This window comes from Sebastes umbrosus, chromosome 9 (genome assembly GCF_015220745.1).
Source record: "Sebastes umbrosus isolate fSebUmb1 chromosome 9, fSebUmb1.pri, whole genome shotgun sequence".
Lineage (NCBI taxonomy): Eukaryota > Metazoa > Chordata > Actinopteri > Perciformes > Sebastidae > Sebastes > Sebastes umbrosus.
The window spans coordinates 6,774,665-6,791,274 of NC_051277.1; the positions used below are offsets into that span (position 1 = coordinate 6,774,665).

General features: G+C 38.4%; 1 protein-coding gene and 1 long non-coding RNA gene across 2 annotated transcripts in view; one reads left to right on the forward strand and one right to left on the reverse strand.

The window, feature by feature from the left end:
- The window catches only part of gfra4b (GDNF family receptor alpha 4b), a 55,544-nt gene extending 48,793 nt beyond the window's left edge, over positions 1 to 6,751 (reverse strand). The window contains exon 1 of the mRNA XM_037779755.1: positions 6,268 to 6,751. Within this exon, the coding sequence (XP_037635683.1) occupies positions 6,268 to 6,310 (43 nt within the window). The 5' untranslated portion in view covers positions 6,311 to 6,751. The remainder of the gene's footprint in view (positions 1 to 6,267) is intronic.
- Positions 1 to 16,610, forward strand: part of LOC119494137 — a 100,479-nt gene that overhangs the window by 66,646 nt on the left and 17,223 nt on the right. The window lies entirely within an intron of this gene.

Genomic DNA, 16,610 nt, shown 5'->3' on the forward strand with positions numbered 1-16,610 from the left:
AGATTTTGCCACAGTGGCAGGTGGACAAAAAAGCTAATTTCCAACACTGATCGTGACACTTACACGTAGTAATTTGATTTGCTATTGTAGCTTTAAGTACCTAATAAAACATCAATACACTTGAGAAAGATGTTCTCATAATCATAAACAGAAACAAATGATACATAACTGGTTTGTGAAAATATGAGAATAAAACTGCTTAAGCACTTAAAGGGCCAGATTTTGTTTATATTTTTCAAAATATTTGCCAACATGAAGACAGTTGGAAATGAGGATGGAAATGTAATAATATGAATGGATAGACAATAAGGTTTTTACAGCTTCTACCATCTATTGTAACTCCAAATTAGAATCTGTCCTATTTTTATTGGCATACTAAGCCACTAAGCCTCTTAAGACATGAAATATAAATGTAAAATAGACAGGAGTCGTATTCTGTCTCCCCATTACTTGTTGTTGGTCATTTTGTCCCAACAGAGAGTGCCTTCAGTCCCATAAATCTCATAATGTAAACACATTCAGTAATGAGTTAACAGTGGTATAACTGGAGGCACTCGACTACAATAATGGATTAGGGCTTTAAACTCAGACTCATTTATTTTTCACCCACATTCATCACGACAAATCAATGGCACGTCTTTGGCTTCAACCCCTCCCCCAGCAAGACGACAATGTCACTGCTCGCCTCAGACTTTTTCAGCTGTGAGCAGATTTTACTCCAAACTTTATGTACTGTTTGAAGTTATTACAATTTAATATTATAGGCTGATGATTGTGTAAGAAATTGAATACTGTCACCATTAAAGGCCAGAGCCATCAGACTGACTGACATCCGATGAATGGCTATGTGCCAGCTCAGCAGCAGATTTTAAAACCCTCACTAGTTAAAGACAAAGGCATTTTTAAGGGCCCTGACAGTGGCTGGAGAACAGAGGCAGCCCACAGGAAAAGTGTAACAGCCATTCTGTCTCTAAAGCTTTTAACCCTCAGCTCTGCCAGCGAGTGAATGTTACTCACATATATTGATAGGGTTTAGATGGAAAACTCGTATCCTTTTTATAGTGTTTTATGTCCATTAGGACAGATGCATTAACTCATTACTGCAGCTATTATTTATGCTAGAATCCATAAAATGTTTCCTTTGTTTCCTCACCTGTTTTACTAAAGTGTATGATGGTACTTAAAGATTCACACTTTAAACCCTTTTTATATCGAAGCACAAACTTAAGATTAACCCAGTTATTAGAGCTTAGTCAATATCAGCTGGACGGATATATTGACAGATGTTAGCTTATATGTCGGCAGACACTTTACAAGAAATGCCAAAGATGTGTTTTAGGCAGGGCTGTCAAAGTTAACGCAATACTAAATGCAAATTATTTTTTTCTCTCTAATCTCTTTAATGCAATTTGCCATTTTAAGTTTGTAGTGGGCTCAGTTTTAAAGCCAGAGTGAGGTTGTTGTGATTATATACAGTATATGTAATATATGTAATTTATGGTGCTGTTAGATTGCTGCTGGACCGCCCCGTTAATACAGGTGCGTGCGGGAGAGTAAACAGTTTTTGACCGCAGTGAAAATGTTGTTTTTGAAAGGCTAAATGCCAACAAATATGGACTGAAGCAGAATATTTAGTTTGATAAAAACATGTTGTGAATTTTGGAAGTGATTACATCTTTCTTTTTTTTAATAAATTTTGACTTTTGGACTGAGGACTGAGGCAATTAATGACAGAGTCGGAGAGAGAGAGGGGAAGAATGGTGAAAAGTAATGTTTCTGTAAGTTATTAATAATAATTTGAATGTCAACGTCATGAATGAAGCTTCGAACTATTTGACGCAGCCCTACTTTGTCATATTTTTTTGTTTATTACTGTCGGCTGAGCACGTTGTCTTGTTCGTCTCCGAAGCATCGTCTGTTTTTCTTTTTGTCGCTGTCAAATATCTGTCCATTCTGTAAACCTAAAGACTATCTGTCTGAATTAACACCATTGGTATAGCCGATTTGTTTACTGTTCCGCCGTGAAAAAGATTCCTACGTCAAAACATTAATTCCACATCACATTTTCCCCCAGGTCATGCCTCTGGTCACACACTTCGACACTGAACTAATCAAAGAAGAATTGAATTGCCTCACACCCTCGTTCGCTTTATCTTTCATTTGGTCACTTGGTTGCCAGGATGGCTGAACGTGCAAAGCGGTCAAAGGCTAGGCAAATGTAATTCTTGTTGTTTGACTCACAGTTAAGCAATAAAAGCAATACCAGTTCTGTTTTAGAATTTATTGTTGTCTCATCTTTCCACCAATAAAAATTAACGATCCCCATCCCTATGAACAATTATACAAGGTGCAATCATCTGGTTTAGTTGTGATGTGTTAGGAACTAAACAGTTACAACCAATTATTTAACGCTGACCAACAGTGAGTATGAAGGTTCAAATGCATCTTGGGTCATACACGGGGTTAAAGTGGTAATAACGTCTTAGTGAAACACCCATAGTCAAGGTTACACTATCTCCTCTCACCAATAATGCCCACATTTCTCTGGGACTGGAATGACTGACCTATCTGTCCCACATGAAGACAGCGTGAGCGTGTGGTGGGCTGTATGTCCGCTGTGGGTACTGCCTGCTTCAAATGAGATTCATGACAAATCCCCTACAAGAGGCCAGCCAATATGCTAGGTAATAGCATGCTTGGCAGTACTTATCTGTCTCCATTAAAGACACAGGTCATATCCCACAATGTCAAAACCATTAAATCAAAAAATATAGCTCGACGGTAGGCTGAAGCTGGCCGCTGTTGCAGTTGAAAAGCAGCTCTGATTCAGGAAGAAGGAGGTTAAAGTACAGAGAAATTAAAAGACAAACTGAAAAGCTATGACAGGCCTTAATCAGAAAAAATGTAAATTATTTGAAGAGTTAAGACCAATTTGCATATTCTTGTCAGCTGCTACTGGTTTTTCACTGCAACCTCTGCCAGTTTGAGTGCCACTGGAGATCACTACTTGTGTAATATTAAATGCAATCACCTTGTGCTACTATTGGGACTTGATATATAAAATGGTTGTGATGTGACTATGGTGCCCTTTTCACCATTTCAAGTTAATACTGCAGGAAAATGCTTATCTAACCTAAAAAAAAAAAAAGACTTACACTGCACAATTGTGCTTAATTCTATATAATTTCGAGCCTCCGTGTGGATCTGTCAAAGGGAGTCCCAGTGCACATTTATCATACAGATAAGATCAAAGCTTGGGACAGTCAACTACTTGCCTGGGATTCATTTTTATTTTTCATAACAGTGTAGGCAACAACAGTGATTCAATTTGAACTCCTCTGAATGCATAAAACTGACCTTCTGCTAGATTTATGACGTCTTCAGGACCTGAACATCATCACTGCTCGAGGTTCATGTCTCAGCTGAGACCAACATGAGTCAGATACGTTATGAGCAAGTTTTAATAAACCAAGCTTGGTGTAGAAATGTTGGTTTATTTACACTGATGGAACATGATTATTTTGTCCTTATACAGGCTGTTCTTGTACACAGTTCATAGCTATACCTACAAAATGTAACGCACTGTAATTCATATATATACGTATATATATATATATATATATATATATATCACGAAATTGTGTGTAATTCATGTAATGTTAACAAGGACATATAAAGAGTGGCAAACGCTGCGTAGGGGAGGAGGTCGGGGTGGATTGGTGGGTCAATAAACATCAGACTTTCGCCCAGAAGACCGGTGTTCGTACCCCGTGTGAAAACCAGAAGTCAACATTGATTTATTTGTCACTTAACTTTCGTATATAAGTAACGTCACTTCCGTAATTATTTTCAAACCACGATCTTTCCCTAAACCTAACTAAGTTGTTTTGTTGCTTAAACCTAACTAAGTAATTTTGTTGCCTAAACCTAAGTAAGTAGTTTTGTTGCCTTATCCGAACTAAGTAGTTTTGTTGCCTAATCCTAAATAGTTTTGTTGCCTAAACCTAACAAAGTCCTTTCCTGTGAAGATGGAAGTTTATTTTGAAATGACTGGAGCAGAAATTGACAGGTGCTTCACATGTTGCTGGACATTTGTAGGAAAACGTACGAAAAATGAAGAATACATTTTTCGTAAGATGTCATATGAACCGTTGTATGAGGATATGTTGCCTTATAAGTGTAAGTAAAGATTATTTTCATTATTGATTAATCTGTCCCCTACCTTTCAGAATTAATCGATACATCGTTTAGTCTATAAAATGTCCATCACAATTTCCCAGAGCCTAGGTTGACATCTTCAAATATCTTGTTTTGTCAGACCAACAGTCCAAAATCAAAAGATATTCACTTCACAATGTTATTAAACACACAAAGCAGCAAATAGTCCCATTTTGAGAACAAGAAACTGTGAGAATATTTTGCATTTTTTCATTGAAAAAAAATCACTTCAGCCCAAAAGTATTCACTACTAGGAATCTTATGACATTTTGAATAGAAAAAAAAATGAATTTGCATTAACTACAAGGCCTCAAACTATCTTGGATATTTGCAAAAATAGAACTGACATTGCTTCTGAAAAATATAATTTTACATCGTCTGTCCCTGTGTTCGAAAAGTAAATACTGAGCACAAATAACTACACAGAGAATGTTTCACTGTTGCAACATGATTTTCACCCAACAAAGACGGGCAACAAAAGCCGTGAGATAGTCCAACAATGCCGAGGCCTCTAATGGCCACAACTCCCAGCTGAGAAATAGGCTCATGATGTTTGCTTTAAGAGCTCTTTCTGGAAAATGGTGATGTTTTGAGACTTCTCTGTGTTGGCTAGCAGGTATCCAGAGCAGTTGGGGTAGCTGGATAATGTGGTGAGATGATTGGATTTCTGTCGCCTTGGAAGTCACAGAAACTTTCCAGAATGCCACATAAATAGGTTGAGTCATCCAAACAGTTTTCTGACCTTTTGCAGTTCGGTGTCGGCTAATTGATTTGAGCAGATGGCGAAACCGGCTAGAATCAGCATCCAGTTTATCAGTAATTCATCCTGAGTACTGCTGTATTCATTATATACATCTAAATATGCAGGTTTTGCAAAAACAAGTTCAGAGACTTGAGTTGTTTCCAGGCATATGGCTGGAGAACACAACTGTCTCCGTCTGCTTCTATTCTAATCAGCCATTACGGCCAAATCATACCCAATGAATGTGAGGCGTCATTACGGAGAGAAAAGCTGATTCAAAAAGCAAACTGTATTCATTCACATCCTGCATTTCTTACTCCATTCATTCTTCTAATGAAGAGGATATTAATGCATAAAGGAGTAAGATATGATCCATATTCCTGCTGCCTTTTGTTAAGCAGGAAAGCTGGTGACAGTTAAAAAGGAGAATGATCATTTCGGCTGCCACGACCATCAGTGTGAGTATAATTATATTAGTTACAGTTAGGACTGTGCATGGAGGCAGGAGATTGACACATTTGCGTATGGTGACGAAGACAACGCCAGGCAGCTCTCTTCTCAGGAGACTGTGGATTGTTGCCACAAAAATCAATATTCCAGATTTGGTCAATTACATGGAGAGCAGGTAGCTCAGTGACAATGCAATGACTGATGTACTGCTGAGGATGGTCACTTTTAGAGGGTTTTACCACATTAAACAATAAAGCAAGTCTGGTATGAAACTTTGAATGGCAGGTAAATATGACAGATATTATGTAACGGTGGAAAACTATTGAATATGAAATATGATGCAAACATTGATAATATATCTAAAATGTGGACATGGGATATACAGTATAGGCTTCTGCAGTAACTATAGGAAGCCAAAAATATAATCCAGACCCCATATAGAAGAAAAAGGAGCGTTGTTGTGCAGTTTTTATATGTGCACACACACAAACACACGCGCTCAGACGCACACGTGCACACATTTAAGCACGTGCGCGTATGCACATTTTTTTTGCACATATACAATACTGTACAACCCAGCTGATCTCTGACAGGAAAATATTGTTCTTAAATTATTATTATTAAGTAATTAAATTCTACATAATGATTTTTTTTTTCACATTGTTTATTAAAATAAATATGCAGCATGGCACCCAAACGATTAAAAGGAAGAAACGACCCATAAACTCCTTCTATTAGATTAATTGGATGAGATTAATCCAACTCATAATGGAGCAGGTTGGATTATTTTCTTCAGCTGCTGAAGACGCATAATTCCAACATTATTTATGTATTTTAAAAGACAAGTGTTTACTTACCCAAAGTTATGAGATGGAACAGATAAACTCCCCACAGATCCATCTCTCTCTGTGTGAAATGAGGCTTTCAGATAACGCGTCGGACTCTCCACGTACAGCTGTATGAGATCACACGGAGAGGAGGAGAGACAATCCTGTAACGCGTGTGGAGATCATTATTGGCACAAGGAGAAGAATGTCTTGTAGGGGAGGAAAAAAAATCCTTAAATCGTCTTTTTGAGTTTGTTGTTGCAGTGTTTTTTATTTTCTTAAAATCCAATCTTCCAAGACGGTGTTCCAGTCGTGCTTTTGCGCAAAGCCAGAGCCAAAACCAGACCCAGAGCCATGCGTAATAAGATGCGTAATACTGCGAGTGTAAGTTGTCCTGCGCGCTGTAAGGTCCGGTACTTTGAGACAGAGAGAGAGGGAGGGAGAGAGAGCCTTCTGTTGCGCGTCGAGCTGGTTACTAGAGTCCTTGAGTCCGCTGCTGGAGAGATGCTGACTGCTGCTGGGAAGAGCCACAAGCCAAGAGGAAGAGAGAGAGAGACTGAGCAGGAGAGAGGACATTAACCAGCCTGATTACACGGTCAGAGCTTCTGTGGTGTTAATACAGGATGACATCAGGTTCATTCAGTGACAACAACACTATTATAATATTACTACAGGGACTCATAGTGGGGGCTGTGGTGTTTATTTATTACATTTATTTAACTTGAGTTAGTAGTTACTTTGCAAATTCAGGTTAATTATATAAAGTAACATGTATAATTATAGGTTCAGATAAGTATAGATAAATAAGTATCATTATAGGTTAAGATAGGTATAAATAAATAAGATAAGTGTATATTATTATAGGTTAAGATGAGTATAAATAAATAAGATAAGTATATATTATAGGTTAAGATAAGTATAAATAAATAAGTATATATTATTATAGGTTAAGATAAGTATGTATAAATAAATAAATAAATAAAAAAGTACTGTATCTATAATTATAGGTTATTATGGGTTAAGATGAGTATAAATAAATAAGATAGGTTTATATTATTATAGGTTAAGATAAGTATAAATAAATACGTTAAGTATACATTATTATCGGTTAAGATAAGTATAAATAAATAAGATAAGGACATAAGCAAATAAAATTACCCCTTTCTTTACATTAAAGTGATGATCACATTAATGCATCAATAATTATAATCCAAAGATATTATATACATTATTATTAAGTGGGCTATTCTGCTTAATAAGTACTTTTGGTACTTTATGAATATTTTGATGCTAATTCTTTTTACTTTTACTTAAGTAACATTTTAAATACAGGACTTTTACTTAACAAAGTATTTTTATACACTGTGGTATTGCTGCTTTTACTTAAGTAACAGATCTGAACACTTAACCAATAATATTCTAATGGTATTTCCATACTTTATGATTTTTTTGACCTTTAGTTTTACAGTATACAATACAGTATATTAGCTTAAATGTTTTTTTAGTCTGTACTGTATTTGATTTTAATGAGGCTTTTGTACTGGCTTGCCTTTTCATAATTTGTGTCATTTATTTCGTTACAATCAGCTCAAGGTCTAACACACTTATCATTCAGTCTGCTTATATAATATAAAGTGAGTTCTTGTAGCAGAGAGTTAATAAAAAAAGACAGAAAGCTAATAAAGGAAAGAACAGTTTGAACTGAAGTTGGGGTGTTTAAAACTCTATTTCATCTTATTTATTTTGGGGCAGCTGTTTGTCTACATTTGGGATAACGTCCTGGTTCAGTGTGGTCTTATTTATTTATTTATCTTCATGCCTCTGTTGTGAAATGTCACTATTTTGATTCAGGTCAGTCACAATCAAATGCGTTACAATCCTAAATCTGAGTATTCATGATCAATGCTCAGCCTATATAATCTCTAAATGTGGTGACTGCGCAGATCGAGGTCTTTCAGTTCTCCCAGAAAAGTCAAACAAAAGATTAACATCAATACAAGAAATAGCAGAAGAGGCAGATTTGGGGCAGTCTCAACCAGAAACCTATTCCATTTTTGGTTTCCTGAGCGCAAAGTTTGAGAGCTCATAGTCCAAATTCATGTCGACAGCCTACCTCTAATTGGTTATACAATAGAATACAGACAGACAGGCAGTCCCTTTTTGTGGATTCCTTCCCAAGTCAGATAGCTGTGTGGGGTGAGCCACTTGAATCGGCCATAATTACTCCCCGCTGCTATTAAATGAAAAGAATGACCACGTTTCTAATGTTAACAGGAGGAGGTACTAGGGACACCAGAAAGTCACCTGGACAGCCTGTGGTGATTACATTTTGTATAAATACTAGATTCTTGTATCCTCGACTGTTAACGTTTTTTTCCTTTTGTTCCAAACAAAAGCAAAAAGCCCTCGGCCCCCACAGAGAGGTGGATCCAATTCTTGGTCACTACCGACTACCAGAGCTGCACGGCTCCGTTCTCAGAGCTGTTCACTGTTTTGTAACCGACAGGTTATTGATTCTTCACTGTTAAGAATTCAACTTTTTGCACCATCTGTTCATTTTATGGCTCAGAAGCTCTTTTTTGTTGGAAGACAACACCAGCGGGTCAGGATGGGCATTTGGAGTTTGTTGACTCGCCCCCTTTAATGCGTCTCCAACAACAAATGGAGTTTCCAGATGATCCATGCAAACAAAGCTGGCGTGGCGAAGATAACAACGGGTCACCATGTTGGATCAACCGTACCCAGCGTGTGTGCTTTACCGTATGTGCGCATGTGTCTGTAAAGCAACAACAGGGGTCCAAAAGGATGATCCAGCTGTGTACCAAAGACAGAATGAAGACCTCTGAAGAGCTGTTTCAGCCTGCTGGTGTTATCTTTACTTCCATTCATGGCCGCTCTACTATCGTGCTTCACTGGACTTACATGAGCTGGCAAATTTAAGCATTTCCAGAGTCTAAAGTTTTTATTTCATTTTTTTTTGCTGAGCCCTCAAATTGGAAAGACTGTAACTGTAAAAATGTCTTTACGCCTCAATGATTGTAATTTTAACTCCCTAACAAGCTTGCAATGAGAATATTTGGAACAATACATTACCATCTCTATTGGGAGTTAGAGTGCTTGAACGTGGAGGAAGATGGGTTCTGAAAATGCTTTATGAATCTTTAAAGAGCGACTCGGTGCCATAGGGAGCTCCGGGTAAAGTACATATTTGCAATGTGCATTTGTAATTCAAATCAACATTAAATGTTGCAAGAATGAGAAAAAAGCCCTGTCAACGTTTTTAGGGAGAATTAGAGAGAAAATGTTTATTTTCTTCTGAACCGTTAAAGTCTTTGGCTCCGTCCCAGTGGATCGTGTGTGCAGAGGGCTTTGTCTTTCTTACCCTCGAATTAACAAACACCAACCTAACGTGATTGTATCACCTCAGCTGTGATTTCTCCAGCAGAAATGTGGCATAGATCAGTCTCTTAAACCAAAGCCCCTGCTTATAAAGCATGAATATGTTGTCCTAGGGATATTGAGTTACTATCAATAAGTCCAGGATGTCTTACTTCTCTAACAATCTTTTCATATGGAGAGTATGTGCTGTTCAAACACGGGAGATGGACAGCTCTGAGTTCTCGCCTCAGGCAAAGGTACATTGATTTCTTATCTCAGTGAGCCGCCGCAGTGTGGACACAACATTAATGAGGGATTAGTTATTGTACCTATAATCATTGCCGTGTCAAAGCGCCAGAACTGGGTGATGAAGAGGGGCTTTGTAAATATTTGTTGGAGGCATTTAACAGCTTCGCTCACTGCCAAATGCAGACTTCTAACTTCTGCATGACAAACCAAAGCATAGTGGCCTCATTTCCCTTTTGCTTCAAAGTAGAGTGTCCCATTTGATGCATGCCTATTTTTTTGTTAGTTTGGGGGATTTGTTCTGGGAGGTTTTAAAGCTCCTACACTCCACTGGCACAGCCTCATACGAGTTTTCATTTATTTTGCCTGATTGGACCTCGTTCAGTTTGAAGTTGGGTGGATCCAGGCTGGGAGTTACGTGAGGTCACCAAATGACCTTTATTCAGACATTTTGACTTGATATAGTAGGAAAGGTAAAGGTAAACCTTGTAGAGCTTTTCAAACTTGAAAACATAGATATTTTAAATGGACCCTTTGTATTTCCTGTTCCAATGTTTGTTAATGCGGTAGCTGACAGGAAGTTATCTTGGACCAAAGCTGTTGCCCTAGCAACAGAATGGCAAGTAAAAGGTCTGTAATAAGGCTGTCAAAGTTAACAGGAAAATAACGTGTTAACGCAGATTCATTTTAACAGAACTAATTTCTTTAACGCATCAATGCAACTTGCGATTTTTAGGTTGTAGCGGGCTCAGTTTTAAATCTAGAAGAAGACATCTTCTCTAACTGGAGGTATACACACTGACACACTGACAGCTGTTGTTGCCTGTTGGGCTGCAGTTTGCCATGTTATGATTTGAGCATATTTCTTTATGCTAAATGCAGTACCTGTACCTCATTTCCCTTAATTCACACAGGAGTATACAAAGTAGGCTTTACCATGTGTCTATTTCATATAGACTATTTCTTTATTAAATTATTATTAAATAGGTTAAAATGAGGAAGTGATGATATTTTGGACAGACATGGATGTAAACTGCAACTTGACTGGTCGGCGGAAGCATACAACTGTGAGGCGCTAATTCTAGTTTTAATTAGTTGTCTTAATTGTTTCTCTTCTTTACTTATTACCATAATTATAGATATCAGAGCTTTGCTGTCCTCCTCTCAGAAGACGTTAGCTGCCATTCATTCTAGCGCAGCGTGGTAAACAAGTTTCACAGACTTGAACATTTCCCAGGCTGGATAATCCATCACAGTAAACACGGAGCCTTCATCATTTTAATGTTGTTACTTCACTGCCCAAGTTGAGAAATGTTGTATGAGGGTGTGCATTATGTTACACTCTAACTACTGTCAATCATCTGACAGTCGGAGGAGGAAATGGAAAGTCTGCAGCAAGAAATAATCCCTGGAAAGCTAATGCATTATATTCTCTTATACGTGTCATCATATTTGAGACATCTGTGTTGGTCGGGACAGACAAACACATGTAGATAACTCTCTTTTAAGGAAGAAAGGGTTAGAAGTAGGGCTGCCCCCTCAGAGTCGATTAGTCGAACAATTGGTGGTTTTGGTCTTAGTTGACTGAGATTTCTTTTGTCAATTACTTGTTTTTTAATGTGTTTTTTTCATGCTGAATAGAGGTGGGGAAGTATACACGTGTGACTACGTGTGGTTTTCAAAATAAGGTGTTAAAGGGAACTATATATACAAAATAAATATATGGAAATAAGATTGATTGGGTTATATTCACCAGAAGTATAAAACATTACATGTGCCTCATAAATTAGAAAGAAAATACCACTAATTTGTGAGGGAAATGTCTTTATTCTTTGATTTTTGGGTTGCTGGAAAAAATTATAAATAATGCCTGACAATGACAGATATATTTAACTTCAGGACATCTCTGACATGCTGAAAATCAAAAAATTGTACTGTGTTAATTTAGAGGTTTTCCAAAGAAAAGATCCCTAGAAGTGTATGATTCAACTTTTCCCCATGGTCTAGTGTTAAAAAAGTTTACAAAAATTGCAATAAATTGTAATATCGAATCACAATACTTGTAAAATCACAATACTTAAAAATCGTAATACATAATGAATCGCCACCCAATTATTGTGATAGTATCCAATCAGGAGATAGATGTATCGTCCCAGCCCTAATGCTGAATGACTTATTTCCAAGAAACCTATGAACACATCTGTAAGGTTGGCCGAGTGGCTAAGGCGTAAAAACTGAGAAAAATTCCAGTTAAACAGTCCAGGTGTATTTATTAACAATAGTGGAAACCAACAATCCAGTGCAAAAATATGTACAGTGCAGGCCTGGCATCCAGGAAACAGGTTCTTCCAAAATAATGAAAAAAATAAGCAAAATGACAAAAATATATATATCAAGATACAACATAGGCTATGCCCCTTTAAATGTTGGGCCCTTGCAGCTCTACAATATGGCTTGCCTCTCATCAGAGGTTTGCTCTCCACTCCCCCCCTCCAGGTATTCCAGCCTCCTCTTTTATGAAGCTGGATCCTACTAAGTAAAATTGATAATAATTAATAATCAATCAAACAACAGCATAGTAATATCCAGTCCAAAAAATAGGACATAATTTATAATTAAATTATAAAACATTTAATATAACATTTTGAGGCAAGTAATTATTCAAATTAATTAAAATTACCTTGCCTATTGTTAACCCCCCCAAACACCCCTCCAACTCTACAGTACTTGGTACCTTCTCTGGAAACCCCCCTTACATAAGCTATTGGTACGCTCCTGTTCGGTTTCGGCAGTCCAGGTCTAAACCAAGGAGCGCATCTACAGCAGAGAAGAGAGGGTGACAAACAATTTACTGAATATCCATTTTACAATAAATGGAAATGTTCAATATTAATACTTATGCCTGTGTGTAATTCATAAATACATTTTTACTTTGTATCACTCTGACCCCCATTAAGAAATGGATTACTTTGTCGACATTTAGAAGTACTGATGCTGCAGTAACACTTAACACCTGATTTAACATGGTGGAGGTGGCGTTGCAGTGTGTGTGCGTTGCATCTTACTTTACAGGGCACGGTCTAACCCGTGACAACATCTCTTGTAACTTGTAAAGATTTAAAGTGGAGCTTTTGTGTGATTCTTCGTGGAGAAACTCAGTTTTACAAATCTGTTGATTAAATCAACGAATCGATTAGTCGACTAAGAATTTCTTTGGTCGAGGACAGCCCCTAGTTAGAAGTGGAGTTTGAGAGTTTGTGTTGCAGTGAGCAATAATGAGTCTTGTGACATGTGTTTCAGGACTTCCTTCTACACCTTCAATCATTCACACAGTTGACTAAGAAGCCATACATTCTGCTCCCAGGACAGAGACGTCATGTCTATACTTGATTGCGAACAGAGTGGCTCCTGTTCTGCGTGAACCCCTGGGACACTTCCTCTTTCTCTTTCTTCCCAGCTCAGTAGACTACTATGGGACAGACTTACAGCAACTTTTTTTTTCACCTCAACAGAAGAAGTGTCATTGTCTCGTTTTTGAATATTTGAAGGGATTTAATAAAGCTTAAATTCCCGCAGGCCAGCCAATATTGGCAGAGGAGTCTCTTTAAAATGTCAGGGGAGGAAATCTACCTTGTCGTCTTCAGTGTTTGACGAACGGGGACTCCGGTATTTGTCGAACGCGCCGGGGAAGTTTGGGTGCATACAGTCACGCCGATTAGAGAAGGGTGTTTCACAGCCAGCGCCATGCCAAATAGAGCGGCGCTCAAACGGTGCCAGACTGCACGGCGGGCATTTGCACAGACGGCGACTCCGTTACCTCTCACTACAACAGATGGTGTGTCTCATGCACACTGCGTGAAAGGTTATGTTACTGCTCTGCGGATGCCTAGTTGTGTCTTAAACCTAAGTTGGACCACACAGGCGCAGACACACATGGCACACGTCGGGAAAAGACAAACATGGAGAGGGAAAGAGAGGAATTAAAACTGAATTGATCAAGCAGTAAATGTTGAAAAAAATGATTGTTATAAGCACAGCGAGGATTGGCAACACACACCGCAACATCAACGCAGTCACAAAGGTGTGTGTGTGTTTTTTTTCCCCCCAATCCTTCCTTTCTTTAACAGTGAATATAGGACACATGCATCTGCTCCTGAGTTTCACTGCAGTGTCTTTCCTTTTTTAAAAACACCTTCCCCTTTCTTTCACCTCAGGGTTCAGCTATTATCACTCATGTAATTAAAGATTAGTAGAGACTTAGAAAAAGAGCAATAAGATCAGGTTACAGGCTGTGACAGATGTTAAATTCATGACTCTCTTCTCTTTTTTTTCCAGCGGGGTGCTATCTATCTATCTCTGTGGTAGGTTTAAGGGGGTGATAAGGTTATCCATGAACATCTATCACTGATTTCTTGACACTCCTGGTGGCCAAAAATAATCAGATGGCACCTGGATCAACAGCTCTGTGTTTTAAGATCCGTAACTCATCCTCCTGGGATTTGTGAATGTGAGTGCGCACACCAAAATATGTGTGGGCGAGTGCAGGTTTTTTGTGTATTTATAAATGGCTACTTGGTCTTTTCCTCTGACACTTCAATGATAATTCAGGCTGCTCGGTGCTCGCCACACACGTCTTTTTAAGCTAGAAGCACCGAGCAGATGTTCGTGGGAAGTGATGCTGCAATTGAAAACCAGTTTGAAGCGCATTCTGCTCAAAGTTGAAATACTTCAAACTTTTATAACATATGACTCTGAATGTTTAAATCATAATTTGTTTCGCTGCCTTGATAAGTCATATAAACTGATCCTATAAAAGGTTGTGAAATGAGCATAAAGTCTGACACACAACGTACTTGTTGCATGTACAACGCTATAAAATGCTCCATCTTGCTTCAATGATTAGAGTGATCAGAGCTGACCCACTCAGGTGTAACACGTGACCCAAAGATCAAGACCTGTGGCATTACAACTGGACCCAATTAGACTGAATGTAATTTGGACGTAGCCAGATCAGGTATTGGATATTAGGAAGCGTCTGGACTCATCAAGCCCTCTAATTGTGAGTTTAATAGTCATATATAGCCATGGTCAGTTGCAGCCAGGCGGCAACCTCTAGTTTTGAGAAATGAAGCTGGTGCTGAAGTAGATAGATTAATGCGTTTAAAGGTTTATCAGATGCTGCACAGCGGTCTGTGATACTATGAAACAGGTAGGGCTGCCCCCCACTGGGTTGTTTTGGTCTTAGTTGACTAAGATTTAGTCGTTTTTTTATGCATTTTTCACACTGAATGACTTATTTCCAAGAAAATGATGAGCACATCTCTGGTAAACACAAGATTTAAAGTGGTGCTTTTGTGTGATTCTTTGTGGAGAAACTCAGTTTTACAGATCCCTTGATTAAATCAAATAATCGATTAGTCGAGTGTTAGACGACTAAGAATTTCTTTGGTCGAGGACAGCCCTAGAAACAGGATTTTACAACTCTGCGAAGTTATCACTGGAGCAACTATTTTATCTTTCGTCCCAATGTTTGCGGACTGGCTCCATTCAAATGAGTGAGAGAGCTGCTTTTTTCTTTTTCTTCATGCAGGGCTCAAGTGGGCTTTAGGGTTAATTAAGTAATCATGTTTATGTAATTACAGCAGATTGGTTAACACAAGGCTAAGGGCCTTGAGACACCAGGCTGATCCTTACACCCAACCAAACTAAAGTGGTTTGAGCTGACTGACCCAGCTACTTAACCAATGTCTACACGACTGCATCCCTCAAGCAGCAGGTACTATTGGCTGTATAAGCTTGAAAAAATGTTGACTTATAGGCAGTGTCTGAAATTAACTTCTTGACTCACCGGCCCAGGGTGAAAATAAATATATTGACGGTTAATCAATTCAAGTCTGAATACTAGGCTTCCCTGACGTTTCACTAGGTGTAGGCTACTAAAAACAATAAATCCCATGTACTTCAACACACACTCCTTTATTACTGCTTGCATACTGTTTTTTGTTAAGAGGTTAAGCAGTTAGTTTTAAAGTTATACTGTTGTGAAAACATCTCCTTCAAACATTTTTTTACAAGATAACATTTGAGCGCATCATGATAACATTACATCCGTGGTTAGAAGTGACCTTACCGCTGCACGGCGGGGAGGATGTTCCTTCTGTAACGTTCCCTCGTTGGACTGACAGGCTTTTAGTGACACATTACGCACACATTAGGTTCATTCCCATCCAGACCGTAGTGATTGTTTTTACGAAATATTGTCTATAAGGAGTTTACGGAGTCCCAAACAGAGAGCAGAGGAGTGTGCCCGTAAATGACACCAAAACGTCGTGGAGACTCTGCGTGTAACCGAGCATAGTTATTTATTACATGACTATTTTGGAACAAACGTTTACCCGCCAGTGTGGCGGATAGCGAGGTTTACTCGTCAAACTACCTGCATTTGGCGCTTGGCGGGTGTTAATTTCGGACCCCGCTTAGAAGTTATGACATAAACAGGCATTTGTGTGAAAGTAAAAGAGTTGGAAGCCTACAGAGCTGCGTTGATAGCGGTGAAAATAAAAGCGTTTCTGTTGTGGGAGATGGACAGCTTGAAAAGCTGAGTGATATTTAGACAGCTCCTTCTCCCTTTTTGTTGTTCTGAAAACTCTACAAAGAGCAGTTCCCAGTCAACATCCAGCCTCAATAATGGATTGCTGGTATGACAGTGAGAGATGGAGCTCATTTTAGGAGCATGTCTTTGTTATGAA